Raw genomic sequence first — 27691 nt, forward strand, 5'->3', positions numbered from 1 at the left:
GACCTTGCTCCCGTCCCGGGCCGGGCGCAGTCGTCCACTTTGAGGGCCCTGGAGCCAGGACCGCACACAGCTAAGCGGACCTCTCCTCCCCTGGTAGGGAATCGCCCCAGGTGCTCGGGTAGGCCTGGGCCTTAGAAACGGAATCATAAGAACTAAAGAAAATACAGACACACCGGAGAACATGGGATATAAATGTGTGTTGCATGCAAGTTGGCCACGTGCTCACGTCAGCAACCAGGCTCCCCGTCTGGGCACGGCAGCTGTGCAGGAGGGGCCCCTGGATGCCCAGGGGGTGGGTGACCTCGGAGCCACACCAAACCGCTTCCAGAGCGTAAGTCCTGGAGCCAGGACTGTGGGGACGTGCTGAGGAGGCAGCAGAGGCAGAACACGAACTCCCACATCCACAGCCCGCGGACAGTCTGGTGCCCACATCACAGGGTCCAGTGATAACCCAGTAAGTCTGGGCCCACAGGCCGGTCAGACTGGCCGGGCAAGTGCCCCAACAAGGGAACAAGAACTCGTCCGTGGGAGAGAGGTGGTCGGGCTCAGAGAGACGGACCCTGAAGGAGCAGCGTGGAGGGGGGGGGGGGCAGCGGTAGGTGGGGTGCAGCTCCAACCCAGGCAGAGGATTCTCCTCCATGAGCGCAGTCGCCTGGAAGGGAGGGGAGGGCTGGAGGTTGGGTGCTGGCTGGCTGCCTGGAAACCCCTGAGCACAGCTCTGTGGGCTGCTCACCAGAGCCCCCGGCACTGCCCCCCTCATGGGCCTTTCTTGTTGGGGACCCTTCCCTCCCCAGAAGGAAGAGCAGATTGGGCAACAAAGGCAGGAATGTCTTTTTTTTAAATATATTTTTATTGATTTCAGAGAGGAAGGGAAAGGGAGGCAGAAACAGCAATGATGATTGAGAATCATGGATCGGCTGCCTCCTGCACGCCCCACACGGGATGGAGCCCACAACCCGGGCATGTGACTGGGAATCGAACCGTGACCTCCTGGTTCATAGCCCAGGATCAACCACGGCCCAGGAATGTCTGGGAACCAGGTTGCCGGGGGATGGGGAAGGGGGTGCTCAGCGGCCTGGGCTCTCCAGGTCCCCGGCTGTAGGTCCAGGGACGGAGCCGGCGCAGGGCCAGGAGCCAGGCTCCAGGCTGGAGAGCGGGGAGGAGGCGTCAGAGGGCGATGAGGTCCTCGTACAGGGACAGCAGCAGCAGGATGGCCCAGCCGCCCAGCAGCCCCACGTTGTGCAGCAGGAAGAGCAGCCAGGGCCTCTGGTCCCGAGTGCTCAGCATGGCCGGGAGCTGGGAGGGGGCATCGGGTGAGCGGCCGGCCGGGCGTCCCCGCCAGGGCCGCCCCGCGCCCCCTCCGCGCCCCCGGCCCTGACCATGTCGCAGAGCGCCACGTAGAGGAAGAGGCCGATGGCGACCGCCAGGATCCACGACTCGCTCTCCTCGCCGACGCCCACCGCGAGCGCCACGTAGAGGCCCACAAAGGCCGTGAGCCCCGAGGCCAAGTTCAGCAGCAGCGCCCGGGGCGCCGACAGCCCCGCGTGGAGCAGGGCCGCGAAGTCCCCTGCGGCCGGCGGGCTGGGTCAGACCCTGAGCCCGCGCCCGACCGCCCGCTCCCGCCACAGGCCCCGCCCCGCGAGCTAGTCCCACCCCACATCAGGCCCCGCCCCCGCCACAGGCCCCGCCCCGTCACAGGCCCCGCCCGCGAGCTAGTCCCACCCCACATCAGGCCCCGCCCCCGCCACAGGCCCCGCCCCGCGGGCTAGTCCCACCCCCGCCACAGGCCCCGCCCCGTCACAGGCCCCGCCCGCGAGCTAGTCCCACCCCACATCAGGCCCCGCCCCCGCCCCAGGCCCCGCCCCGCGAGCTAGTCCCGCCCCTCGATGCTCACCCAGCTCGTGCGGCACCTCGTGGCAGAACACGGCCAGCGAGGTGGCCAGCCCCGTCTTCCAGGAGGACGAGAAGGCTGCGCCCAAGGCCAGCCCGTCGGCGAAGTTGTGCAGGCCGTCGCCCAGCGTGATCATGTAGGGCAGCAGCCTCAGCTCTGCGGGTGCGGCGGGCGTGGGTCAGCATCGGCCCGGCTGCGGCCAGCCCCCTGGCCCCCAACCCTCCTGGGGCCTCCCCAGGGCTCACCTGGACTCAGTCTCCGCGGCCCGGGGCTCAGCAGTTCAGGGCTCTCCTCCACCACCTGGGGGTCGGGGGGCTGGGGTCAGGTCACCCTCAGGGGAGCAGCGGGAGCCTGGGTGGGGCTCGGGGTGCAGGCACTGGAAGGGGAGGCTCACCAGGTCTGCACGGGAGCTCTCCTGGGGCTGCTTGGGCTGGCGGAGCTCCCTGGGCGCCAGCTGCAGAGACATGCCGTGGCTGTGGCCGTGGCCATGGCTTTCACTGTGGCTGCAGGGCTCCTCCTTCAGGTCCTGTGGGGACAACGGCTTAGGGCCCACTGTACCCCCTCCCCACCGGCCTCCCCACCCAGTCCCCACAAGCCTGACCTCCTGGGGCAGCAGGAGGTCACAGAGCTTCTCGAACAGGAAGAAGGTGTACAGGCCCCCGAGCGCCACCAGGAGGCGCCATATGGCCTGCGCGCCGTGGTCTTCGTGGTCCCCTCCGAGCGCACTGTGCCCGTCATGCTGGTGCAGCCCTAGGACCTGGGGGTGGGGCAGGGGCACAGGGCTGGCTGCCTCAGGGTCTCCCCCCCCACCAATGAATTAGAGAGGTTAGGGTTCAGGGAAGGGCCCAGGAGAGTGGGCCTGGAAGGAAAACCATGCAGGGGAGTCCCCGGGGTGGGGAGGGAGGGTCCTGGCCAGCTGGGCTGACCTTGGGCGTCAAGTGCAGGAGGGCGTCTCCGGTGAGCGCGCCCACGGCCAGGCCCAGGAAGGTCTGGATGACGTAGTGGGTGGCCCTGCTGCAGCTGGTGCAGATGAGGAGCAGGAGGCCGAGAACCGAGGCGAGGCAGATGAGCAGGGTGGCCAGGGAGCCGTACAAGTACTCTGAGGGGGTGGGGGGCAGTGAGGACCCAGGGAGGCCTCCCCCAGCCTCACCAGGCGTAGGCGGTCAGGGACTGGCCAGGCCTCTGCTCACGCTGACCTCTCTCCTCCTTAAAGCTCCACCCCCTCCCTCCCAGGCCTCCCACACTTTCCTGTGACCCCTCCACTCCACTGTCTTCTCCCACAGCTCAGCACCCACTCCCTCCTCCCTGGGCAGCCCCTCTGCCATGTGGCCAGCCCCCCTGGGCACAGTGGCCGGGCTGACTTTTGGGGACAGGCACTCACTCTCCGCCTGGCTGAGCTGGTCCTGGGCGGGGTGGCTGGGCTGTGGGCTGCAGGCCCCACTCAGCTGCTGCTGGAGAAGCGCAGGGCTCAGTAGGGCCCACGCCTCTGGGGACACCCCCGTCCGCTCAGGCAGCCCGTACACGGCCATCACGTCCCTGGCATCCAGGCAAACCTGGGGGGTGGCAGGACTGGAGGTCAGGACTGGAGCAGCCCGGGGGACCCCCCATCCCCAGGACCACGGCCCCGGGGCTGCTCACTGTGTCCCACACGCTGGCGCTGCTGTTGGAGGGGGCGAGGCGGGCCCTCTTTCTCAGACGGTGGTGGTGATGGTCGTCGCCGTGGTCCCCGTGGCTCACGGCCGTGCCACCCACCCCCAGGTGCTGCATCAGCGCCGCCAGCTCTGGCCAAGGGGACAGAACCAGTCTGTGTGGGCTCCGGCCCTGCCCTCCCAGGGGGCACGTCCCACTCGGGGCCTGCCCAGGCCTCACCGTCCAGTGTGATGTTGGGAGTGTCCCCATGGTGCTGCCGGAACACGAAGTCCACAAAGTACTGGGGGGTCGGCAGGGCGTGGATGCAGGACCCGTTTTGGACGTGGTCCAGCAGAGCAGCCAACACGGGGCCGGGGCTGCCGGGAGCCCCTGCCCCCGCCGCCTGGTCCAGCAGCCAAGGCAGGTCCACGCAGGCCTGGGGGAGGGGCAGGGCCTCAGCCGCACTCCGTGTGGGCCTCCTGGCCCCCAGAGTCTCCTCCCCAGGGCACCCCCGCCTCCTGCTCACCTGAGGCCTGAGCTGAGCTCCTCTCCTGGGGCCCCAGGAGCCCGTTCTGTTCCCTGTCCCCTGGCCAGGGCCCCTCCAGGGCTCCCGAAGCCCCTGCCCCACTCAGTGGTGAACACCCAAGGTGACCCCCAGCCAAGCCCACCCTCAGAGTGGGTCCCCTCCTTTCGGTCCCCCTTGGCCCTCACCTCCTCTGCGGAGGGCAGGCCGGCGGTCCGGACCTGAATCCTCCGCAGCAGCCTGCTCAGGCCTGGGATCAGGGCCTCAGGGCCCTCGAGCAGGGCCAGCAGGTGGTCAGCTCGGGAGGCCCAGCGGCCAGCCTGGATGTCCTCACAGGTGCCCTCAGGGTCGCTGAGATAGAGGGCAGCGGCCGCACTGAGGCGGGGGATGTGCTCGGGCTCCAGGACCGACACTGGGGTTGGCCCCGGCCCCTCAGGCCGGCCCAGGGCCAGGAGGTCTTCCACAGACAGGCACTGTGGGCAGAGACAGGTGAGCAGGGGCCAGGCACCTGGGGGCCCCGGGGAGCTGCTGCTTCCCCACCCCCCCATCCATTGTTCCCACACACTCCCCTCAATTACAGGGGTGCACACACAGGGGTCCCAGGCAGTGGTCCCCCCTTCCAGGTGGTTCCTCCCTGGAATCACTGCCTGGGGCCGACGAGAGAGGTGGCCCTGGGTCCCCAGAGCTTCGTGTCCCCATCACGGCCCCGCTCCCAGGCAGGAGAAGGCTGGGCTTGGAGCCCCAGGCAGGGCCACGGCACTGGGGCACTTGGCCTCTGCCCGCCTCCTGGAGTTTGTCCCTGGGGAGGAGCGGGCAGGGCCGGGCCCAAGGCGACCGGTCGGGTGGGGGTGGGGCGCTTACCTTTCCACACGGCCCCGAGGAGCAGTGCACACGGGCCGCAAGCGTATTTAACAGGCCGCCCAGAGCCACGCGGTCCAGAGCGCCCTGGGCCGAGGACCTCGAAGTCAGCAGGTGAGCAGGCCGGGCTGCCGCCACGGTCACCACCAGCACCGTCAGCAGCAGCCCTGGCCTCTGAGGGGTCCAGACCGCCATGCCGAAGCCACCGCCACGGAGGCGGGCACACTGGGAGAGGGCTGCCTGGGGCCAGACTGGGGCTAGGCTCAGGCTCTCTCCCAGGTATTTCCTGCTGGGCTCTGTGATTGGCTATCAGCAGAGTCGCAGATTAACCATTCCAGGGGCAGGTCCTCCCCAAAACGAGGAGCCACTGCCTGGGGGGTGAGCGGCCTGAGGTGGTTGTGGGGCAGGAGAAGCTCTCCTGGAATTTCCTGCTGCCTCTGTGCTTGTCTGACACGGGCTGAGCATCCAGGACAGGTCCCGTCCGGGCCCAGGAGCCGCTGCCTGCGGGGGGTGAGGCGGGGGTGAGGGCCCCCGCCCCTGGACGCATGGCCTGGAGGTCCACTCCTGCCTGCTGCTCCCCTGAGGGCCTCGGGCATCACCTCCTGCAGTGCTGTTTCTCGGGGGTGCCCCCAAGCGAGGATGCTCCCCGACATTCCACCTGAGGGCCCCCTCCCACCCCTTCCCAGGGGTCCTCCCTGGCTCCAGGAGCTGAAGCACCCCCAGAGCCTTGAGAACGTGGGGCCGCTCCTCCTGGGCCCTGGGCTGCGTCTCCCTGTGGGAGGTGGGCTGAGTCATGTTCCCCTCCCCCAGGCTCCTGGGGAATTCCTCAGGAAATGGCCAAGGCCCGCGGGGAGCCTGCTTGTCTCTCCGTCGGCAGCTGGGGAGGGCCTCTTGGGTGTGGCGTCTGGCCTGGCCGCTCCCCGAGGCTCCCTCTCAGCCTTTGACCCGTCTGCCGAGCTGGCATCTGGGGGAAGGGCCAGCCTTGCCTCCTGACCCTGGGCCCTGCCTGAGTGAGGTGGGGGTGGGGGGTGGGGAGCTCCCGGCAGCAGGAGCCCAGTCCCAGGACAATGCCACGGGCCATCTGCGGGGGCGGTGGGGCGGGGCGGGGCGGCGGCGAGGGAAGGGGCAGGAGCCCGGTGGGGTTCAGGTGATTCTGGGACACTGGCTCAGTGAGGAGGGGAGCTGGATTTCAGGCTCCCCTCGCACCGTTCTGACGGCTGAGCCCATCTTCCCTGCACCAGGACCCCTCGCTGGCTGGAGCCGAGGCCACCCACTGCCTGGGGCCTGTTAGCTTCCGGGAAAGGCCTCCGCTTCTGCCTGCCCCCTGGAAGGCCTGGCTCCTGCTGGCAGGCCTCAGGGACCTCAGTGCTGGTCCACTTTCCTCCGCTTCTGCCTGCGCGCCCTCTTCCCACTGATGCCCCGCGTGGCTCTGGGCGGCCGGGGCAGAGGGGGCCCCAGCGGCCTCTGTGCTGGTGCAGTGCTGTCCAGTGGGTGCCAGGCCCTCTCCTTCGTCCCCAGGCCCCTCGGGCATCGTCCCATCTAATAAACTCATTGTAATCACAACATCCACACGCCCGTGTCCGCAGTAGCTTTAGTCACAGCAGCCAGAACGTGGAGAACAGGTGTCTGCTCACAGATGGACACGTGTGTTCATATAAAAACGCTCAGACCTGTGAAGAAGTTTTGTGAGTTTATTTGAGCCAAACTGCCCACGGTTGCCAGGAAGCAGAACCTCAGCGGATTATCGTTACCTCTGTGTTTATACATCGCAATCAAAGGAGGGATGTAGGTGGGTCACATGAAATCCATTGGTGATAGAGCAGAGAGGCGGGAGAAAGCAAAGCAGGGAAACCCCTGGGATTGGATAAAAAGGGGAATGATAGACACATACTTAAGTGGATGCAGGAACAAGATAACAGTGAAGGAATTTGTGGTCTCTGTCCTGGCGCCCAGCACATTAGCTTGTGCCCCAAGGGCTCCGGCAAAAGGGAAGTCACACGTTACCGGACATTTCAAGGACACGTTGTCATAGATGCAAAAAGACAGACAGGCTCAGTGAAGGTAAAGGTTGTTGATCTTGTCAGTGCAGATAGCGGCCTGGGACGTGACTACCCACCATCACTGCTTTAGTTAAAGTTTAATTTCAGACCCTCCTTTGAGGTGACTTTTGGTCTGAGTTTGCCAGGCAGCCACGCAGGCCTCCCCTGAGCTGTCAGGTCAGCATGTGGCCCCTTTCGTCCGCACGTAAATACGGGTCCTGTCCTCTTCAGCCTGAACAGCAAAGGGAATCCTGGCACCTGCTGCTGAGGGAGGAACCCTGCGGGGGGGGGGGGGGGGGGGGGCTACAGCTGCCTCTTGAGACCTTTGACCCCTGGCCTCATCTCTGTCTCCCTGGCACCTGGGGGGAGGGGCAGGCCCCAGGGAGCCAGCCTTGCCTCTGGGCAGCCCCTCCTCACCTGCACCTGGTCGGTGCCCCTGACTCTGAGCAGGGTGTCCGGCTCAGGGCAGTGTCCTAGGTCCAGGGCCAAGTGTTTCCTGCCGACCTCACTCACATGCCAAGTGTTGGCCTGTCCATTTCATGGAACAGCATTCAGCCTTAAACAGGAAGAAAACTGGCCAGCGTGGTTCTGTGGCTGAGCATCGACCTATGAACCAGGAGGTCACGGTTGGATTCCCTGATCCCCAGTGGGGGGGGGGGGAGGCCGGAGGCAGCCTATTTATGTATTTATTTATTTATTTTAAAAAATATATTTTATTGAATTTTTACAGAGAAGGGAGAGGGATAGAGAGTTAGGAACATCAATGAAAGAGATCGATCAGCTGCCTCCTGCACAGCCCCCAGTAGGGATGTGCCCGCAACCCAGGTACATGCCCTTGACCGGAGTCGAACCTGGGACCCTTGAGTCCGCAGGCTGATGCTCTATCCACTGAGCCAAACCGGTTCGGCGAGCCTATTTATTTTTAAAAAATTGTTTAAAGTATTATATATGTCCCCATTTCCCCCCCATTAATCCCCTTCAGCCCACCCCCCCGCCCCCGCCCCTCACCATCCCATTGTCTGTTTGTATATGCGTACAAGGTCCTTGGTTGATTACCCGCCCCCCCCCACCTTCCCTCCGAGATTTCACACTCTGTTCCATGTTCAAGAGGCGGCCTAGGAAGGGAGGGGGAGAGAGAGTTAGAAACATCGATGAGAGAGGAACATCGATCAGCTGCCTCCTGCACATCCCCCACTGGGGATGTGCCAGCAACCCAGGTACATGCCCTTGACCGGAATCGAACCCGGGACCTTTCAGTCCGCAGGCTGACGCTCTATCCGCTGAGCCAAACCGGTTTCGGCCCTCTCATCATTGATGTTTCTGTCTCTCTTTCCCTCTGCTTTCCTCTCTTAAATCAATATAAAAATATATTTAAAAAATAAAATAAAATCCATCTGGACTCTCCCTGCACCAAGTCAAGAACCCACAAAGGCCAGGCCGGCCCGAGGCAGACCTGCTTGGGGCCAGGCCTCCCTCACAGTAACAGGTGCCCCCAGCACAGCCCACACCCACACCCGAGGTCCCCATCAACCCTCCCGCCAGCCCTGGCTCTGACCCCCAATGCCAGTCGCTCTGTAAAACGCTGTGAGATGCCTTCTTTCGTGGCCTGTAGTGGCCACAGGTAGCAAGAGGACAGTTCAGAAGGAGAAAATGCTACCATGAAACTCTGGCTTGTCCCTTACCCACAGTTGCTAACAGGTGAAATGGTGCACCCTGGAACCCAGAGCCAGGGCCTCCTGGCGTGTTGCTGTCTGCCTGGGCTGCCGCCACCCCTGGGCCAGGAAGAGGCTCAACTACCCCCTTGCTTGCCCAGGCTGCTCCCCTGAAGGGCACCCTGACCTTTCCCTGATGAACTGTGAGCTCCAGGATGGCAGGGTCCCACTCGAGGCCCAGATGGCAGACAAACAGGCCCGGGTGGGTGCCCACAGCAGCAGGAAGGTCAGAAAACATCTTTATTGTGGGGAAGGGGGGTCCCAGGTAGAGACATGTAGACAGACACACAGACAGGGCTGCCACAGAAAGCCCAGGGAGCGAGGGAAGCAGACAGCGTCCTGGGAGGCTGGGTTCCTGGGGGGCTGGGCTGAGAACCCCCGCTCCGTCGGCTCCTTCGTCCACTCCTCCGTCCGCTCTGTGCACGGGCAGGGAGGCCAGGACTCAGGAGTGCAGGAAGCGGTTGAAGGCGTTGTAGGCGGACTCCAGGTCAAACAGCATCTGGCGCACTTGGTTGTCGTCCAGCTCGTCGGACGCGGACATGCCGCTCAGGGTCTGCAGCCTGGGGGGGCGGGAGCACAGCGCTCGAGTGGGCTCGGAGGGAGGGACCCCAGGGCCACCTGGAAGGGCCAGACACTCACCACTGGCTGACGGTCTGGCGGCCCTCGAAGTCGGGCGGCAGGTGGCTCATGCGGTGCATCGTCTCCATCAGCTCCCGCAGGTCGGGCTGGATCTGCACACATGAGGCCCTGTGAGCCCCGCTCCCCTGGCGCCCAGCCCGCCCGGCCCCCCGCCTCCCCCCCTCCCCCCCCCCCGCCCCCATGAGCTGCACCTCATCCATGGCGCGGATCTCCAGGCGCAGCTTGTCCATCACCGTGATGAAGAGCTGGGGGCAAGTGTGTGTGTGTGTGTGTGTGTGAGGCAATACCCCCACCAGGGACGGGGGCGGGGGGGCGACCCCTCGCAGGATCTGGCCCAGGCCGCCCCCCAGCCCCTCTCTTCCCTAGGAACCCATCCTCTCCCTCCTCGGCCTGGGCTGTTGGTCCTCAGGCTCCTCCCACACTTCTGTTCCACTTTGCTGCCCGCGGAAGCTCTGGCGGCCTTGACCCAGGGCCATCCCACTGGGTCTCAGGCAGGGAGGGTACTCAGAGGCCTGGACAAGGCCCAGGGGAGCAGCCTGCCCCCCCTCATTCTGAGCCACAGGCCCTGCCAGTGAGGAGCCAGGACCGTGCAGCTCCAGGGAAGCCAGGCCGTGCGCACGTGCCATGGTGGGCTCACCGAGACCACGTCTGCGATGCAGCGATTGAGGTTGCCCTTGTCGTCCTTGATGGTGATGGGCCTGTCCTCCTTGATCCTCTCCATGGCCAGTGGGCAGTCCAGCTGAGAGGGGCACAGCGGTGTTGGCCAGGCCCCTTCTCAACAGCACCCACATCGCCCCCCGCCCCCCCCCCCCCACCAGGACTCACTCGGAACTTGCGGCAGAATTCATCGATGGAGCTGATCTCCGAGCCCTGGACCTGCCGGAAGGCGGCTTTGTACTGCACCAGGAGGCGGGAGCAGGCCGCGGTGTACCTGGGGGGAGGACGGGCTCAGGGCCAGCACAGCCGCCCTGCCTGCCCCCACCCAGGGCGGCTCTGGGGAGAAGGGGGGCTGGGTGACGAGTCAGAGCTGGACCACTGAGGGCGAGACCGTCCATCGGGTCTACACGGGAAGGTTCTGGGGGTGGGGCGGAACCAAGCCTGGACCGCAGATCAGCCTGAGCCCCGCCCTGCAGAGGCTCTCCCCGGTGCCTGCTCTCCGGGACTGTGCTGGTCATGTCTCCACACCCACAGCTTGTGGCCTCTGGGGGCCTGTCCCACTGAATAAAGGCTCCATGAACCTCCCAGGTGCCGGGCTCAGCTGCGCCCTCCCGACTCTCGCTCGCCTTCCGAAGGCCTCACCAACGAGGACATCTGCACCCGGGGGAGCAGGGCGGTGGGCACCTCTCCATGGGGACGCTGCAGACGGTGCCCGGGCTGCCAGCCCGACGGGGGAGGCAGATGCCCACATGCAGACCCCTCTCCCCTCTCATTCCTGAGCACCCTGGCCCTGGAGGGAAGACACGGCTTCCAGGGCCAGGCACCCATCTGTGTGTGGCAGCGCCCTCACTCGTTGGGGGTGACGCAGTCCTTGATGTACGCCTTCTCCAGGGCCTGCATGGTCTTCACGACGGCAAACAGCTCCGCCATGTTGTCGTACCTGAGGGGGGCGTGTCCGTCAGGCCAAGGCCACGAGGCCCCCAGGGCCAGGCACCACCCCACTGGGTGCGTCCGCTGTGCAGAGCTCTGACCCACATCCCTCGGACCCTGGGTGTGAAGGCTGCTCAGGGTAGGAGCATGGGCCTGAGGGGGTGTGCTGGGGGGGCGACCTGGGCCCTGGACTCACTTCTCTCGCTCTCGGGCATTCTTGTACAGCTTCACTTCCTGTTGGAGAGAGGGGCAGCATGTTGGCACAGACTGGTGTTCACTTGGGCATATGCTGATGGGTCAGTGCCAACCAGGCAGGTGCCCGCCACTCACCTCATACAACTCTGGCTTGTTTCCAGGGGCTGTAACAGAGCAGGCAGAGAGCTGGCAGTCTGTCCACCCACCCCAGCCCCTCCTGAGACCACCCCCAGGCTACGTCCCCGTATGGGGGGGGGGGCACACTTATCGATGCTCCCCTAACCCCCGGCCATGGCTCGGGTCAGTCTGCTACAGTGGCTGAAAGTCTGGGCCCTTCCCGTCCCTGGACCCAGCTCACCTCCCACGCCTGGCGTGGCTGGGATCCCGTGGAACATCCTTAGGCTCAGCGGCCACAGCAGAGACCTGAGGAGCAGAACCAGCACCAACTCAGAGGCACCCCTGACGCCTTGTGAGGAGCTTCCGCTCTCGGCAGAGACAGATGAGAAACAGCAACAAACCAGGGCAGTGGGTGCGGTGTGGGGGCCGCCCTTCCCCGGAGGCAGCCAGGGCCCTGCCTGAGGAGCTCGGTTGGTTAGAGCGGCCTCACCACACACCACGGTTGGGGGCTGATCCCTGGTCAGGGCACATACAAGAAAGAACCAACCAATGGTGCATAAATACGTGGACCAACAAGCCAGCGTCTCTCTTTCCCACTCTCTCTCTAAAATTAATGAGAAAAAAATATTTTTAAAGGAGAGCAGCCATGGTGTGGGGAAGGGCAGGCTGCTCGGAGCCTGGTGACCAGGCAGAGGCGGCGGCAGCATGTGGATGGACGGCCAGGAGGAGCGTTTGGGCAGAGGGAGCAGCACAGGTAACGGGTGGTCTTTTTTTTTGAGAGAAGGGACCGCAGGAAAGAAAAGCACCCACGTTAGAGAAACATCCACAGGCTGCCTCCTGCACGCCCCCTCCCGGCAGGTGCGGGGCTGAAAGGAACCAGTGACGCCGAGCCCGCTGGCAGGGCCCGAGGTCCTCATAGACCAGTGAGGCCTGGTTCGGGAGAACAGACGAGCCCGGGGTCTGAGCAAGGGGTCCCCGGGGAAGGAAGGCGGGCAGCAGGGCCAGGAGCTCCCGGAGGACTGAGGACAAGACTCTGGGGGCGCCGTGGGCGGGAACGGGTGCGCAGCTGGGTCTGCGGGTGGACCCCCCGGGCCACGAAGGGCTTGAACGGGGCGTAAGGGGTCACGAGGGGCGCTCTTGTTTGGTCCGATGGTGCCAGGATGATAGGGGCGCTGAGATGGAGGCGGGCGAGGAGCAGGTCTGCAGGGCGGGGGCGGGGGGAGTGTGCCCGGGTTCGGACGTGCTGGGTTTGAGGCTCCATTAGACCGAGGCGTGTGCCGAGTCGGTGCTGTCCGCGGGGAGGGAGGGCCGAGCAGCATCTCACGGAGGCAGGGGCCCTGCCGGAGGCGGCGGCGGCGGCGGGGACACGGAGACTCCGGAGCAGCCCCGCAGCCCGGGTGGGGGTGGGGGCGGCCCCGTCGGCGAATTCCATTCAGCCACGCAACCGATGCCCCCGGCTACAGGCGAACACGGCCTGAACCTCACAAACCGGACCCGAGCAGCACAGCTGGATCCGGAGATGCTCGCGATGTGGCCGCGGGGCCGCCGGGCTGCCACCAGGTCCAGGGGGACCCGCCGCGCGCGGAGGCGCCACCCCGGCCCCAGGAGCGGAAACCCCAGACGAGGGTCCCTCGGCGGGGCGGCGATGCCCGAAGGCCGGCGCCCGAGCAGCCCGCCCCCGTCGGGTCCGCGGCCCTGGCCCGCCCCCCAGCCCGAGTACCTGGGCAGGAACCGCGGCCGGGTCCGGAGATGGCGCCGGGGCGGGGCCCCGATCGACCGCTCGGCGCTCGACCACGTCCGCGCCTGCGCACAGGCCGCCCTCCCTGCGCACCCCTCGCGCCTGCGCACAGGACGCCCCGCCCCCGCCGCGCCTGGGGCCGCCCCGCCCCGCCGCCGTAGGTCCCCCGAGTGGCCGCACTGCCCCGCCCCCGCCCCCCTCTCAGTAGCCGGGTGAGGCTGCAGCAGCGCTTTATTGGGGGCGCGGGAGGTTGCGGGGGACGGGGCGGCGCCGGCTGTCAGAGCCGCCGGAAGAAGAGCCGGGAGCCTCGGTCCAGGGTGCGGGCGGCGGGGTCCGACTGTCCGGACAGCAGCTGGCCCAGGGCGGCCCGGTCCTCGGCGGAGAGCCGCCTGCTGCACAGTTGTAGCTCCTGCAGCCGCGCGGCGATCTTGTCCCAGAGGCCGGGGCCGAGGGGACCCCGGACAGTGCAGCCTGCGGGGGGAGAAGGGAGCAGGCCTCAGGGAGCTGCTCCCCGCAAAGCCAGGCGGCCCCGCGGGAGCCGAACCCAGGGTGCTCCCAGCCCGCATATGCTTCCTCCTTCCTCGAGACCAGATGCCCCGAAAGGTGGGGGCCACTGGAGGAAGGGTGTGCTCTCCCAGGCGGCCAGGCAGGAGGGAGGGTGGCTGAAATAAACACTGCGTCCACATCTGTGCCTCCGAGTGTCCATGACGACGCCTGGCTCTTTCCATCCATAACGTGCGCACAGTAGGGGTGCCTGTGAGTCTCAGGGGCTTGGTGCAGGTGGAACCCCAGGAGGCTAGGAGGGAGATCTGCCACTTGGAGGAGCAGGAAGAACCAGGCCCCTGAGCACCGCACTCCCAACCCCTCCAGCTGGAGGGCAGAGCTGAGCGTCCTGCCCCAGTTGAATGTGCCAGGCTGCTGGGCGGTCTCCCCTGGGTTACCCGCAAGACAGCTCTGGGTCCTGCGGGCATGCCCACCGTGAGAACAAGCCACAGGAGCCCCTGCCAAGAACTGGGCAGGTCCCTTAGTGGCAGCTTTTCCCCCTTCCAGTTACCTGTCCTGTGTCAGCTGCAAGGGGCCCAGCCCACCCTCAACTTCTGGCCAGTGGCAGTGCCAGCCCCTTCAAAGGAGGCACCTGGGCTGCAGGCCGGTCCCTGAGGAGGAAGCGGTGTCCCCAGCCCTGGTGTGGCAGGTGTGGCCACCATCCTCAGAGCTCACCTGCCAGGCCCAGGAAGCTCAGGCCTTGGGGCCGCTCCTGCAGGGCAGACAGGAGCTCCTCCAGGCCAGCACAGCTGATCTCGGGGTTGGCAGACAGGTCCAGTGAGACAAGTGAGGGGCAAAGAGGGAGACATCTGGGGTGAGGGAAGAAGTGAAGGGGTCAGTTTCCAGGGAGGGAGGCTCCTATCACTAGGGAAAGCTGCTCCAGACAAACCCACTGCTCTGTGGGCCAAGCGAATAAGCCCAACAGGTCTTGCCCCAGCCTGGCACAGGCACAGGCACAGGTGTTCCTCCACAGCTGTCAGGGCACTGCCAGGGGCCAAGGCTGTAGTGACCAGGCTTGGGGCACATTCAGGAGGGAGCTGGCACCATCTTTGCTCCCCTTTCCTGCCTGACTAGTGCCCCCCAAACCCAAGGCTCCTGGGCCTGGAGATCAGAACCCCCTCAGGAAGCGGGGCACGGGCAGGGTGGTGTTACCTGCTCAGGTCTCTCACTGCCTGGTCACCCAGGTGGTTTGCAGACAGGTTCAAGTGTGCCAGGGCACAGCCTTCCTAGACAGCAGAGGCCCAAGGCTGCAGTGAGTGGGTGCTTGTCCTCCCTGCCTCCCAGAGGCCCACACAGCGGAGGGCAGACAACTTCCTTCTTTCTTGGGGGTGAGGGGCATCAGAGGGAAGCAATATCATCTCAATTTGCAGATCAGAATGACTTGAGAATCATGGGTACCCCGCCCTGCCTAGAAATACCCCCAAGAGAGAGCACCGGGAGGCCTGACATTCCCTTGGACCTGCTTGGGGGCCAGGGGGCCATCTGGGATCCACAGCCCAGGTCAGGGAGCTTCCCCAAGGCTGTTCTTCAGAACCTGCAACGCTCTCCCAGCCCGTGCCCCTGCCCAGGCTTCGGCCGGGTGGCACAGGGTTCCCATGGCTCGGTGTTTGGCCCAACCATGTACCTTGGTCAGGTATCTGACCACGGGTTCCACCAGGCCTGGGTCAGTCTTGCTGGCCACCATGGAACTGACTTCCAAGTGCAGGAGGGTCTGGGCGGGCAGGCTCTGCAGGGTCTGGGACAGGGCGGTGGTGCCCAGGATGTTGTAGGACAGGGACAGTGTCTTCAGGTGCTTGGCATCTGAATGAGGGGCCAGAAGCGCTGTCAGCCCTACACAGCACCACCCAGCCCAGCTGCAGAGTCCTGGACTCTCTGGGGAGCTGTCACTGAGACCTGGTGCACAGGGAACAGGCCTCTTGCCTGGGGATTGGGGGGGAGGGGGGTGGGCCAGACTCCTGAGCCCAGCTTCTCCCCATGTTTCTGGCCTCTGCCTGCCCTGACCCACCGCAGGACACCCAGGTCGCCTGAGATAGGCCCTGGGCAGGATGTGTGGGTGGAGCTGGGGAACACTCCTCTACTGCCGTAACCCCAGACCCCTCCCCCACTGCTGCTCACAGCCCCACCACCGCTGCAGAAAGGCCCTCTGGGAAGTGCTGAGACTGGCTCTGCGGCCCTGCTGGGTGTACGTGGGATTTGGGCCCACGAACAGCTGGTGAGAGCAGTGGGGCTGGGACTCTGCCCTGTGGTACGATCTGGCTGGGAAAGTACCGGATGCCTCTACCATGTCTGTCTACCTACATGCGTCCAGCAGCCAGGCTGATGCCCCAAGGCCCCTCTTGCTCAAGGCTCTCCGAGTCCTTGGACATGCCCTACAGATGGCAACTGGAACCCTGGGGCCAGGGAGTGGACGTGTGGTCAGCTCACACTCACCTAAGAAGGCTCGGCCCAGGGCTGCCTGGTGGCTCAGGAGGAAACCAGGGCCGAAGCCACAGGCCCGGAGGTGCAGAGTGCTGAGTGCAGGGCAGGCCCGCAGGACCGAAGCCAAGGCCTGACTACAGCCATCCCCGAGGGGGTTCATGCTTAAGTCCAGCTCCTCCAAGTTCTGGGAAGACACAGGCCCCCCATAGGATCTGATGTCCTTCCCCGCCCCACCCCCCCACACCCCCCACACCCGCCACCCCAAGCTGGGCACCAGTCAGCACCCCAGGTGTGCTTTCCCACCCATCTCTGGCCTGCTGCTCCCCATGCCTTTACCTGCAGGGTGGCTTTTCCCACCAAACCGGAGGCAAGCTGGCAAAGGCCTTCAGGGCCCAGGTGATTGGAAGAGAGGTCGAGGAGGGTCAGGCCAGGCAAAGTGTCCAGGGCAGCCAGCAGCTCAGTGGCACAGCCATCCCCCAACCGGTTCCCTGCCAGGCGCAGCTCCCGGAGTGCAGGGTGCAGCTTGAGGGCCCGAAGCAAGGGGGTGAGCTGGGCCTGGCGCAGGGCCAGGGAGCAGGCGCTGAACAAGGGGCCCACTCCCTGGCGCTCCATGGCCTGCAGCACCTGCGGGTGCTCCCCTGCAAGGGGACGTGGTGTCACCAGGGCCAGAGCCAGCCTGTCTGCCCCTTGAAACCTGCACAGCCCTCCTCACTCCCGAGCCCACCTGCTCCCAGCCGGTGGTGGGCCCCATGCAGGCTGGTGGTGTGCAGACCTGTATCTGCCCAGGAAGGCCCTCCCCACCTCTCAGCCTGGCGGCTCCCAGAGGTGCCAGACTTCTGGCCCGGCCCAGCCTCTCAGCTCTGAGGTCTCTACAAGGTCCCACCTTCACCCCACACAGCTTCCCCCACATACTGCTCATAGTAGGGGCACTGGTAGGGGAGGAAAACCCAAGGACAGGTGTGGATACCTGGGGACCTGGCAGTGGCAGTAACAGGTGGAGCCCACGTGCCCAGCCCCTCTACCCAGGCCACTGTGGGCCTCCTGGGCCCTTACCCTGTTCCAGGCTCTGGCAGGCCCTGCGGTAACGGTCGGTCAGCGGGGGGAGGTCCCATGAGGTCACTTCAGCCAACACCTGAAAGCACCATAGGTAGGCAGCCCTGGGGAACCCAGCACCAGGGATGCCCACACTCGGGGCCTGGTTCCCGCCACTCACCTCCTCATTGCTCTGCAGCACATCGGGGATGGGATCCTGCGGGGCCAGCAGGGCCCCCTCCTTTCGTAGTGTGAGCCTGGGCAGCAGCCCGCAGGCCTGGTAGTAGCGCTGGGCGGCCTGCTCGGCCAGCCAGGCCACAGAGTGGGCTTCTTTGCTGTGGGACCAGAGGCTGCGCTGAGCCTGGACCTGGCCACATCCCTGCACAGCTGAGGAAATGCCCCCGGGCTCACCCTCAAGCTCTGGGGCGAAAGCTCCCTCGCCTGGCTCCTCCCCTCCCCACAAGCCGCCTCCAGCTCCCGGACCCCTCCCAGGGGCCACAGGACCTCACTGGCCACTCCAGGGCCAGCCTATGCTTGAGAAGAGCCCCCCGCCCTTGCCTGCGGCCCCACCCCAGCTACCAGGCCCCCGGGGCCAGCAGGGTGATACACTCCACCTGATGCACAAACACCAGGGTTCTTGGCTGCCACAGGGCAGAGCCCACAGGGGCACAGAAGGAGCCAAGTTGCCTCACCTGTGTGGGACGGGGATGAGGAAAAGGTTATCCTGAACTCGAACTCGAACCCGGATGGTAGGAGGCAGGACTGGCCCCTGGAAGGGGGCAGAGGGATAGCCGAGTCAGAATAAACAGCCCCCGGCCCTGCCCCACCCCACCCGAGCCAGGGGCCGGCTCTGCGCCAGGCCTGGGCACCCACCGAGGAAAGGCTGGCTGCGGGGGTGTCCCCGCTGCCGGGGACGTGAGGGCTCCCCAAGGGCTCCATGGCCGAGCTGCTGTCTGCACCTGCTCGGACCGAGGCACTCCAACTCCTGAGACGGGGCAGCTGGCTCTGCCTGGCCTGGGCCCGTGGCCTGACAGGACTCTCGTCACTGCTGGACTCCGAGGCACTGCGCCTGGTCCTGTGCCCACGGCTCTGGGGGTGGGGTGGGCGGCGGCCCTGGGTCAGCAGCAAGTCATCTTCCAGCCAGGCCCCGGCCAGACACTCCTCCTCAGGGATCAGCGCTGCCGTGGGAGTGGGAGCCTCACCCGGGCCCCGAGGTGGGCCAGGCTTGGGGCGGCAGCTCTGGGCACTGCCCACTCCTCGAATGGCTGCCCAGTAGGCTGCCTGGCCAGCTGCTGCCACCTTCCTATTGTTGACACGGCCAAGCGTGCAGGCCCCGGCTCGCTGTGCTGGAGCGGAGTGCCGAGGCCTCTTCTGGGGGGCTCCAGGTGGGCCCCCACTGTCCTCACTCTCCGAGCTGCTGCTGCTGCTGCTGGCCAGCTGGTGCCTGCTCCTCCGTGGCCTGGCCACAGCTGGCACTGCTTGTGCCTTGCAGACCCTGGCACTGGCCTGAGAGGCCTCTGGGAGCCCCGGGCAGGGGCTCGAGGAAGGAGAGGTCTCAGGGTCAAATAGATGGTCACTTGGGAGGCTCCGGGGAGCCAGGGGGCTGTGGGGAGCTGTGGGGAGATGGAGTCTGCAGTGAGGTGGGCCCTGCACATCCCTGCCACCCACGTGAAAATGCCCGAGGCCCAGGAAGCGCTCCAGGCGGGGGGTGTCCCGGGCAGGGGTCCCTGCTTACCTCGGCCCGAGGCGGCCTCCCTGAGCCTCCTCTCCATGGCGCCAGCCTTCTCTCGTGTCTCGCGGTCCAGGTCCCGGTGGTACAGCCTCAGCCACTGCTGCAGGGTCTCCAGCGGGCTGTGGCCCTGTGTGGCACCAGCTGAGCAGGGCCAGAGGGAACAGACCCACCTCCCGGGGCCGTGCCCACCTGGCCCTGGTCCCCACTCACCTTCCTGGTGCGGAGGGTGACCGACGCCCCCCGTTCAATGAGCAGCTCAGCCACCTCAAAGTGGCCGCAGTTGAGAGCATCGTGCAGGGGAGTGATGCCCTCGCAGCCCTGGCCGCCCGGGTCGTCCACGGCGGCCCCGTGGTCCAGCAGGAAGCGGACGATGTCTGTGGGACAGGGAACGTGAGCCAACTTCCAGCACCCTGGTCAGACCCCTCTGTGTGTGACAGACCCCTGGCCCACGCTCACCCAGATGCCCGTAGTTGCAGGCCTCGTGCAAGGGTGTCCAACCACAGTAGTCCCGAGGGCTCAGGGGGTGACCCTGTGACCAAGGATGGGAAGGAGCCTGACCCCGAGTGCCCCACAGCCTGGCCTTCCCTCAGGGCTGAGGCCTGAGGAGGGCCAGGGCCCGGGTCCCACCGGAGCGGGTCCCACGGTCCATCAGCAGCCTGGCCTGGCCGGTTCCCACACGAGGCAGAGCGCCACCCGGAGGGACTGCGCGGTGCTGCCTCCCCTCCCCTCCCCTCGGGGCAGGTAGTGGACCCCCTGAGAGTCCCTGCTGCACCCACAGGGTGGGGGGACGGTCGCAGGCCCACCTGCCGCACAAGGTCCTGGACGCGGCGCAGCTGGCCCTCGATGCAGGCTCGGTGCAGCAGGGTCTCCCCTACATCGTTGCGCCGGTTCCACTGTGGGCAGATGTGTGTTGGGGGCAGAAGCAGAGGGGACCAGGCCACCCTGGTGAGCCCCAGAGGGACCCCCCACCCGCCACGGGCCTCACCTTGTTCACCTGCTGCCGGCCCAGGCAGCCCCGCAGCTCCTCCTCCTCCTCCAGGTCCTGGGACTGGCTCTCGCCCTCTGTGACAGCCAAGCAGGCACCGGTGAGCAAGCCCACCCCACCCAGCCCTCTCGCCCCCACCCAGACCCCATGCTGTGGTGTGTCCTCCCTCCACTGAGAAACATCCTTGTTAGGACAAGTCACACTCACATTAAAGACAGCTTGTCCTTGAGCCAGGCTCCCTCTCCCTGCGCCCTGCGCCCCTCCCCCTTCACTCTGCTCCTGCCTCCGGCCCCTTCTGGTCTTTCCTCACGGCGACCAGGTGACCGGTGACGGTCTGAACAGCGCTGCCTGAAGTTGTCTCCGGTCCTGCCACACCCTGCCCGTGGCTCCCTGCACCTCCGCCCCAGCAACACCCAGCCAGCCCCTCTCAGCCAAGGCCCAAACCTCCCACCTGCCCGGGACACTCGCCGAGAGCCTCTCACATCCAACACTGAGCCACTCCTCCTAGCCCAGCCCTCCCTTCCTGCCCCCACTGCCCTGAGATGGTGCAGCCCAGGACCACTTCAGACTGTCCCTCGTGTCCACCTGCCACAAGGCTGACCACATTGGCCTCCAGGGAAACCCACACCACGTGTTCCGGGAAGAGCTGAGCTCCACTCTCACCTGTCCTGTGCTCGAGGTGCCCTTTCCGCAGGTCACCCTCACTGCCTCCCCCATGGACACCGACCAGCTCCCATCACCACACCCTCCGGGAAGTCCCAAAGCTGCCCAGGCTCTCTGTGCACCCCTCTCTGCCCACCTCACCGCACTGGCCACCCTCCTTGCACGGAGCTGTCTCCTGTCACAACCTGTGATCAGGCCCCATCCTCCCAACCGCAGCCCTGGGCCCCGCTTGAGCGGGCGAAGGGGAGAAAGCGCCAGGGCCGCTGGCAGCGTTCAGGCCTCACCGCTGTCTGAGAGTTCCACCTCGCTGGCCTCCATGGTGTCACTGGCCTCCTCCCCTTCCCCGTCCTCCTCCTCCTCCTCCTCCTCCTCCTCGTCCTGGTCCACACGCAGCTCCTGGAGCCTGGCTTTAGTGCCAGGAGCCTCCTGGGGCTGCAGCCGCAGCTGCACTGTGTGGAGGTGCTGCAGGACCTGCCTCTACAGAGCAGGTGACACCCAGTCAGGGCCACAGGGACGCCAGCCACCCCGGGGGGCGGGGGAGACACAGGGCAGGGACAAGGGCACCAGCTGGGTGGATGAGGCCACACCTGCAACTGGGGCCGCTGAGCCTGCTGGGCACAGCTGAGAGCCTTCTGGAAGCATGGTGCCAGCTCCTCATAGGTGTCACCGGCCTCCTCGCGGGACAGGGCAATGTTCAGCCAGGTCTTGGCCTCCTGGAGCAAGAGGAAGATAAACGGGTTCCGTGATGGCTGCCCCAGGTGCAGAGACCCCGGGCACGGTGCCGCGGCTCACCTCCAGGGCGTTGCCCTCACGCAGCCTCAGCTCCTCTTGATAGTGGTGCACAGCCCCACGGGGGTCCTTCATGTCTCCCAGGGTGGCGGCCAGGGACACATGGATGACGGCCAGCTCGGGCCCCGGCCTGTCCAGCCGCTCCGCAAAGTCCAGCTGAGGATGCGACAGGGAGCCTACTGCACACCTTCCGGGCCCAGAGCATTGCAGTCCCTCCCCTCCTCTCCCCTCCCCTCCAGCCGGGGTGCACCTGCTTCTGGTAGGCCTTCGCCGCCTTGGGGAAGTCGCCTGCCTTGGAGAACAGGTCCCCCAGCTGCTCACAGATGCCCATGGCGCTCTGAGGGTCACTGCTCTCGGACTCCTCCAACTGCTGCTGCAGCCGGACCACCGCCAGCACTGCCGGGAAGAGCCTCATGCGAGGGGGCGGCAGACACAGGGCCCAGCCCGGCTCTGCCATCGTTTAGCCCTGTGCCCTCAGGCGGGCCACCCCCCCCCCCAGCCTGTTTGCCCGTTGGTAAGAAGGGGCAGTCAGAGAATCAGCCCTGGGGGGTTGTTGCAAGGGCTACAAGAACTAACAGATGATGCTGGCTCGCAGCAAAGGCAGACCACTGCCGGCAGCGGCTGACGCCACCATCGGCACTCCGGCCACACACCCTGTCCACTCCGAGTGGGGACAGCCTTTGTCTCCAGTTCACGTGGAAACGCCTCGTCTCCTGACCACCCTCGTGGCCTCTGCACACACTGTGTTCTAGACTCAGATAAAAGTGGGGTTCTCCTCCCAACAGGAATTGGGGCTGCCACCTCCCCAAGGACACATGCCTGGCCCCCTTTGCCAAGGAAGGGGAGCCCTTAGCCCCTGGGGTCCCCTTCCAGGCTCACCATACTTGAGGGTCTGGCACACAGCCGCCCTCTGCAAAGGCTTCTGGGAGCCCAGCCTGTAGGCCTTCTTCAGCGCTCTCTTCGCAGCCAGAAAATCACCCAGGTCTTGGAGAACCTGGGGGGTGAGGGAGGTGAGCTGGCATTCCCCAGGGCCCTGGCCAGCCCGCAGCTGCGCCCGCACCCCGAGGGCACCTGTGAGATGAGGACGCAGCACTCGCTCTCCATGAAGCCCTTCCGCATGGTGCGTGCACACTCCCGGGCCCCCTCCAGACAGCGCATAGCCTGGGAGTGCTGCCCCTGACGCCAGTGGATGGCGCCCAGGTTGTAGCGGGCACGGTACAGGTCCTCGTACAAGTGGTTCTGCCTGCGGGTGACGAGCACTGAGTGCCCAAGGCACCAGCGTGGACACCCGAAGCACTGAGGTGCCGCTTCTGATGGGTGCCACCTGGTCCAGCAGCCCCCCAGCTCCTCCCCTGGCACGTGGCAGACAACCCAGGCTGCCCCCCCCCCCCCAGGGCTGCTTCCTCTAGCAACAGGGGACTTGGCTACGTCCTGGGCAAAGTGGGGCAGGCTTACTCGGCAAGAAAGATGCTCTTCTTGAAGTAGTCGTTGCACAGGGCCGTCTGCCGCAGACTCTCGAAGGTGAGGCCCAGGTTGAGGTAGAGTCGGGCCCGCATCTCACTCAGCTCTCGCTTGGGCAAGGTCCCTGGAAGACCACCCCTCCTGACACTCAGGACCTTGACCCCAACTGGGGTCTCCGGCTTTGGGCCCCACCCCCACCCCTCCTCCCGCCTCTCACGGGGGTCCCAGGGGTTGTGCTGGAACCAAGAGCAGACAACGGACTGCCAGGTTTGAGGCTGCCAGGAGCAGACTGGGCGTCCCCTCATGAGGGGGCTTCTAAGAACAGACCCCAGCCTCCCAAGGGGAGGCCCAGGCAGGAGAACCCCCCACACAGGCTGGCAGGCGGCGGGAACACTTCCTCCACCTACAGCTCTGGAGGCAGAGGGTGGGTCGGGCTGGGCCCCGGGGCACTCACTGTGCAGCTTCTCATCCACAATAGCCAAGCTCTTTTCAAAGGCAGCTCGAGCCTGCAGCAAGGCCTCCTGTGACTGGCTGTGGTCATAGATGTCCAGGTGGGTGCGGCCAATGGTGGCCCAAGCCCTCTGCACCTCAATGTGGTTGGACAGGGAACAGGCCAGCTCCAGGTAGTGCTGCTGGTGCTGGGGCCCAGAGGGACAGTGGCTGTGACCAACCCTTGCCTCAAGCAAACCCCACATGTCACTCAACTCCGGGGGGTCCCTATGCTTACACAGGAGAGCCCCCTACTCCCTGGAACACCCCTCCCCCCACAGCCCAACAAGCAAATGTCAGGCTGGGGGAGGAACAAGGCGTGAAGGTTAGTTGGGTTCCTGCACCCCAGCAGCAAGGGCCAGGGCAGGCTCTGTGTGAACAGTGGGTCCTGACCCTCGCCCCCCAGGTCACAAACACAGCTGAAGTGATGTGTTCATTAGTGGTTGTTTCTGGGGCCAAGCTCCCAGAAGAGATGGTGGTGCAGCCACCAAGGACCAGGTGACCATCCACTGGCACAGGCCCGCCCAGTCGCAGTATGTCCCCCTCTAGCCAGAGGCTGGGACAGTAGGCTGTTCCTCTGTCCTCAGAAAGGACCCCTGCCCAGCCAGCGTGGCTCAGTGGTTGAGCGTGGACCTATGAACCAGGAGGTCACGGTTCAATTCCTGGTTGGGGCACATGCCCTGTTTGTGGGCTCGATCCCCAGTGAGCGGCCAATCACTGATTCTCACCATTGATGTTTCTCTCTCTTCCTTTCCTTTCCTCTCTAAATCAATAAAAACACATAAAAAGAAAAGAAAGGGGACCCCCCTCCCCCCACGAAGAGCAGGCCCGGGAGGACTGGGTCTGGCAAGCTTGGGTGCTGGGTGGGCACGCCCACCTGCAGGGCGGCCGAGTAGTCCTCCATCTCCGCCAGCCGCTCCCCGATCTTCCTGTGGGCCACGGCGCAGCCCAGGGCGTCCTCGGCGCTCTCCCGCAGCCGCAGCTCCTGCTGGTGCTCCTGCAGGGCCTCGGAGTAGCGGCCTGGGTGCAGGCGGACGGGCTTCAGCAGGCCGGGCGGTCGGCGAGGGCCGTGCCCGACAAGGCTCCCCGCACCCGCCCCGGGTCCCCAGGCCCCCGAGCTCCCCGGGCCCCAGCCGTGGACACCACCCGGCCCCGCGCGAGACACGCACCATGGCTGGCCAGCAGCTCCCCGAGCTGGTGGCAGAGGGCGGCCTCCTCGCGCAGCTGCCCGCTGTTCTGAGCCCTGGCCTTGGCCTTGTTCAGCTCTGCAGAGAGAGAACGAGGCCGGGAGGCTGAGCCTCTCCGCCCGGGCCCGCCCCCGGCCCTCGCACTGGGGCGCTCGGCCCGGGAACTTACGGCGAAGCTCGCGGTCCAGGCTCATAGTCCGGACACCGCGCAGAGACCCAGCCGCCAGGAAGAATCCAGACTTCCCGCGCTCTCGCAGCCCGGTCCCTGGCCCTTGCGCAAGCCCAGCACCGCCCCGCTCGGCGCAGAGCATCCCGGGAAGTGTAGTCCAGCCGCCCGAAGCATCCCGGGAGCTGTAGTCTGGCTGCTGCTGGGCGGGAAGAGCTGCGCGAGAGGGCGGCCTCCTGCCAGGAATCAGGGTCGTTTGGATGCGGAGGTACCCCGCCGCCGCCCGGGCCCCGCAGACGTCCCCCGACACACACACACAGCAAACCAACCACAGGTGCGAATTTTCCTAAGGGGGCACTGTCCTCATGCAGGAGGCGATCTGTGATCCGCAGGCTGAGAATTTGTGCACATCCACGTGGTCCGACGAGCCCTGAATGTGGCTGCACTACTGACCCTTTTGGAGACTCAAACTCGGTGCTGCCGGGGGAGGGAGGTATTTCTCCGTTAGAGCTGCAGATCCAGGCTGTGCTGAGAGGCGGCAGGAGTGGCACTTGCCCCGCGCGGTGCTGGCTGCTCCGGCTTGGTGCATCCAGGCCCAGGCTGGGAGATTCCAGCACCTGCCACGCCTGGGGCTCAGTCCCTGCCCCATGGCATGCCCAGGGCACCGGGTGCCATGGCTGGCATCCCAAAGGCCCCAGAGGAGGCATGGAAGGAAGGAGTGGGAGATGGACGTGTTTATTATTCTAAAAAAGAACAGTTCATTGATTTTTAGAGAGATGAAGAGAGAACCATCAATGTGGGAGGGAACATTGATCAGCTGCCTCCTGCATGGCCCCTACGGAGGATCAAGCCCGCAACCCCAGCATGTGCCCTGACCAGGAATCCAACTGGCAACCTCCTGGTGCACAGGATGATGCCCAACCAGCCGACCCACACAGGCAGGGGTGCATGTTTCTTCTCTGTGGAAATCAGAAGACTCCCAGTGGGGTAAAGCTGCACCCAGTGGTGGACAACAAGGCCTGTTAATAAGGAGGGAGTGATGTGGAGGGCAGATGGGTCCTTGAGTCCAAGAAAGGCTACCCTGGGCCAGTGCCTAGGGCCTAGGCCATAGGGGTGGGGGCGAGGTCAAGCCTGAGGAGCTGCCAGAGGTGCGAAGTTAGACCTGGAGACCCTCCTCCTCTTCTGAAGGGTGCAGGGCTCCGCTGGGAACCCAGGCAGGCCTGGCTATGGGGGAGCAAGGCCAGGAAGGAGCCTGGCTCAGCTGAATGGACAGAGCTGCCAGAAAGGTGTGGCCGGGCTCCCCCTGCAACACCAGCATTCTCAGGGCAACCCAGGTCCTGGGGCCCAACTGCTCCATGCCTCAGTTTCCCCACTGATCAGACAGGGATATGTGTATACAAGGTGGTGCTGGAGGCTTAAGGTGGGGAGGCCACAGGCTGGCGGCCAGCAGGGACAGAGGCTGAGCCCTGGCTGGGAGACTAGCAGAGCCCAGGGAAGCCCATGAGGCGGTCTTCTCATAAAGAAACACAGACAAAACATGGGTTGGAATTTTTTTAAAACTATAGTTACATACAGAAAATATCCAAAGAGAACGCAGACCACAAAAGTGACATGGAAGTCATTTCCAACAGTGGTAAAAACACCTCTCACTCCACTCTTAAAAAATTAGTTTTATTATCTTTGCAATGTCTCACTTTAGGTGAACTGAGAATGGAGTGTTCGCAGGGAGTGGGGTTGAGAAGGAGCGGGCAGCTGGGTCTGCGCTGCCCGGCTGCCCCCACAGCCGCAGAAGTGGCACTTCCACCTGCTCAGGTCAGGATACCAAGATGGCAGGGGGTCCTGGAGTCAGACCCCTGGTGTCTCTGTAAATCAGTGGCCCAGAGAGATGATGCCACAGGTTTGTGGCAACCCCATGGGAGCTGAAACTCACCAGGGTTCCTGGCTGCAAGGTGACATCACAGGGCTGGGAGGTGTTAGCAGTCCTCTTGGGCAACCCAGACATACCTGTACCTCCTACAAGGAGGGCCCTCTGGGCGCAGTCCCACTTCCTCACCCACCCTTGGCTGCAGGCAATGTGGGCTGTAAGCCCTCGCGTGTGGCGGACCCTTCTGCCACACACACAAGGCTGTTGGTCCCAGGCAGCCATATACCTTCCTTCACTTGCACAGAAACCTGCCCTCTCCCACCCTGCCCCCCGCCCCCAGGAGAGCCACTGGGGCTTCCCTCTGTTGACTCAATCTCACACAAACCACCCAGGTACAACTAACTGGGAAGCCCCATCCCAGCCTGGATGCCCTCACAACACCATCACTTGGAAATCCAGAAACTAGAGAGGGTGTTGGTCCCTATGAGAGGCCGAGATGCGGGGACACAGCACAATCTCCTACACACAGGACACCTGACATGCATCTACCTGAAAGTCTCCTTTTCGCCCACCAGGTGGGGGGCAGCCTGAGGACAGTGGGACTCACCCCAGAGTGTGTTCAAATTGAGATCGAAGGGGGTGGAGGGGCTGCAGTGGGGTCCTTTGTAGAGTGCCTCCTGGTACCCTCAGTGACCAGGCCATCTGCAGGAGAGCGACCCCCCCAAAGCCCCATGCCCTGGGCTTGGAGCAGGAAGCCAAATAGTTTCCTCAGAGTAGCTCGGGGAGCCAGCCTGGCAGGAGAACCGAGTGGAGGGCCAGGAGAAGGAGGAGCCTGAGAGAGGCCAAGCTGTGGCTGCACTGCCCACTGAGCCCTGTGGGGTCAGAGCAATAGGACTGCTCTGAGGCACAGGGTGGGCCTGACCGGGGGCAAAGGAAACGGTTCTTTGGTATCGAAACAATGAAAAGCCATGTCTCCTTAGCAATGGGGGGGGGGCTCTCCAGTAGCTACGAGGGTCCCAGCATCCTCCAGACAGGGCTGCTTTTACCCTGAGGCCCGCACACCGGGCATGCTCACTGGGGCCGGGCTGCAGGGTCATGAGGCCTGGGTGTGTGTGTGTGTGCGTGCGCGCGCGGGGGCGGGGGGCAGCAAAGTCGAGGCTAGGAAGGGACCGCCTCTCTCTGGTGAGAAACTACACTGCCCAGGCGCTGACCTCCACAGTGGGTCCCGAGAGCATGGGGCAGCTGGCTTACCTGACCCTCAACCAGCCAGGCTCTGCCATCACCAGTGGCTCCCAGAGCTTTCCTCATAGCCTCAGGGTGTTTCACCCTCAAAGCTGAATACAGAAAATAGATTCTCTCTTGCTAAATTTGCATAACTTACAGAGGAGCCTATAAAGAATTTCATTTATTTCCTGGGAAGAGACAGAATTTCAC

The 27691-nt window shown here is 65.0% G+C and overlaps 3 protein-coding genes across 4 annotated transcripts; all 3 read right to left on the minus strand.

Moving 5' to 3' along the window:
- Nucleotides 1-831: 831 nt before the first annotated feature.
- On the minus strand, nucleotides 832-5150 carry SLC39A4 (solute carrier family 39 member 4). Of its 2 annotated transcripts, none has more exons than XM_070392580.1 (12): nucleotides 4905-5150; nucleotides 4232-4516; nucleotides 3761-3956; nucleotides 3530-3672; nucleotides 3273-3444; nucleotides 2818-2990; nucleotides 2493-2648; nucleotides 2286-2417; nucleotides 2137-2191; nucleotides 1895-2047; nucleotides 1380-1567; nucleotides 832-1296 (listed from the first exon to the last, which is right to left on the minus strand). In XM_070392580.1, exons 1-12 carry the CDS (start codon nucleotides 5094-5096, stop codon nucleotides 1168-1170), a joined length of 1974 nt encoding a protein of 657 aa, XP_070248681.1. In that variant the 5' UTR covers nucleotides 5097-5150; the 3' UTR covers nucleotides 832-1167. The 2 variants fall into 2 exon arrangements, with proteins under 2 accessions (XP_070248681.1, XP_070248680.1); XM_070392579.1 differs by having other exon boundaries at nucleotides 2137-2206.
- A 3724-nt stretch (nucleotides 5151-8874) lies between these two features.
- VPS28 (VPS28 subunit of ESCRT-I) lies at nucleotides 8875-13013 on the minus strand. Its single transcript, XM_070392566.1, has 10 exons — nucleotides 12911-13013; nucleotides 11432-11496; nucleotides 11209-11237; nucleotides 11075-11112; nucleotides 10799-10888; nucleotides 10117-10222; nucleotides 9929-10030; nucleotides 9483-9536; nucleotides 9292-9383; nucleotides 8875-9212 (listed from the first exon to the last, which is right to left on the minus strand). Exons 2-10 carry the CDS (start codon nucleotides 11466-11468, stop codon nucleotides 9095-9097), a joined length of 666 nt encoding a protein of 221 aa, XP_070248667.1. The 5' UTR covers nucleotides 11469-11496; nucleotides 12911-13013; the 3' UTR covers nucleotides 8875-9094.
- A 129-nt stretch (nucleotides 13014-13142) lies between these two features.
- Nucleotides 13143-24461, minus strand: TONSL (tonsoku like, DNA repair protein). Its single transcript, XM_070392564.1, has 26 exons — nucleotides 24397-24461; nucleotides 24210-24305; nucleotides 23918-24060; nucleotides 23006-23189; nucleotides 22546-22675; nucleotides 22162-22333; nucleotides 21970-22084; nucleotides 21341-21486; nucleotides 21094-21246; nucleotides 20889-21014; nucleotides 20586-20778; nucleotides 19639-19715; nucleotides 19457-19546; nucleotides 19110-19182; nucleotides 18864-19027; nucleotides 18657-18780; nucleotides 17795-18534; nucleotides 17614-17690; nucleotides 17103-17256; nucleotides 16943-17021; nucleotides 16226-16527; nucleotides 15902-16073; nucleotides 15096-15271; nucleotides 14624-14697; nucleotides 14147-14280; nucleotides 13143-13399 (listed from the first exon to the last, which is right to left on the minus strand). Exons 1-26 carry the CDS (start codon nucleotides 24419-24421, stop codon nucleotides 13206-13208), a joined length of 4113 nt encoding a protein of 1370 aa, XP_070248665.1. The 5' UTR covers nucleotides 24422-24461; the 3' UTR covers nucleotides 13143-13205.
- Between the last annotated feature and the right edge of the window lie 3230 nt (nucleotides 24462-27691).

This window comes from Myotis yumanensis, unplaced genomic scaffold (genome assembly GCF_028538775.1).
Source record: "Myotis yumanensis isolate MYYU_CA2020_CCGP unplaced genomic scaffold, mMyoYum1.0.hap1 SCAF_15, whole genome shotgun sequence".
Classification (NCBI taxonomy): domain Eukaryota; kingdom Metazoa; phylum Chordata; class Mammalia; order Chiroptera; family Vespertilionidae; genus Myotis; species Myotis yumanensis.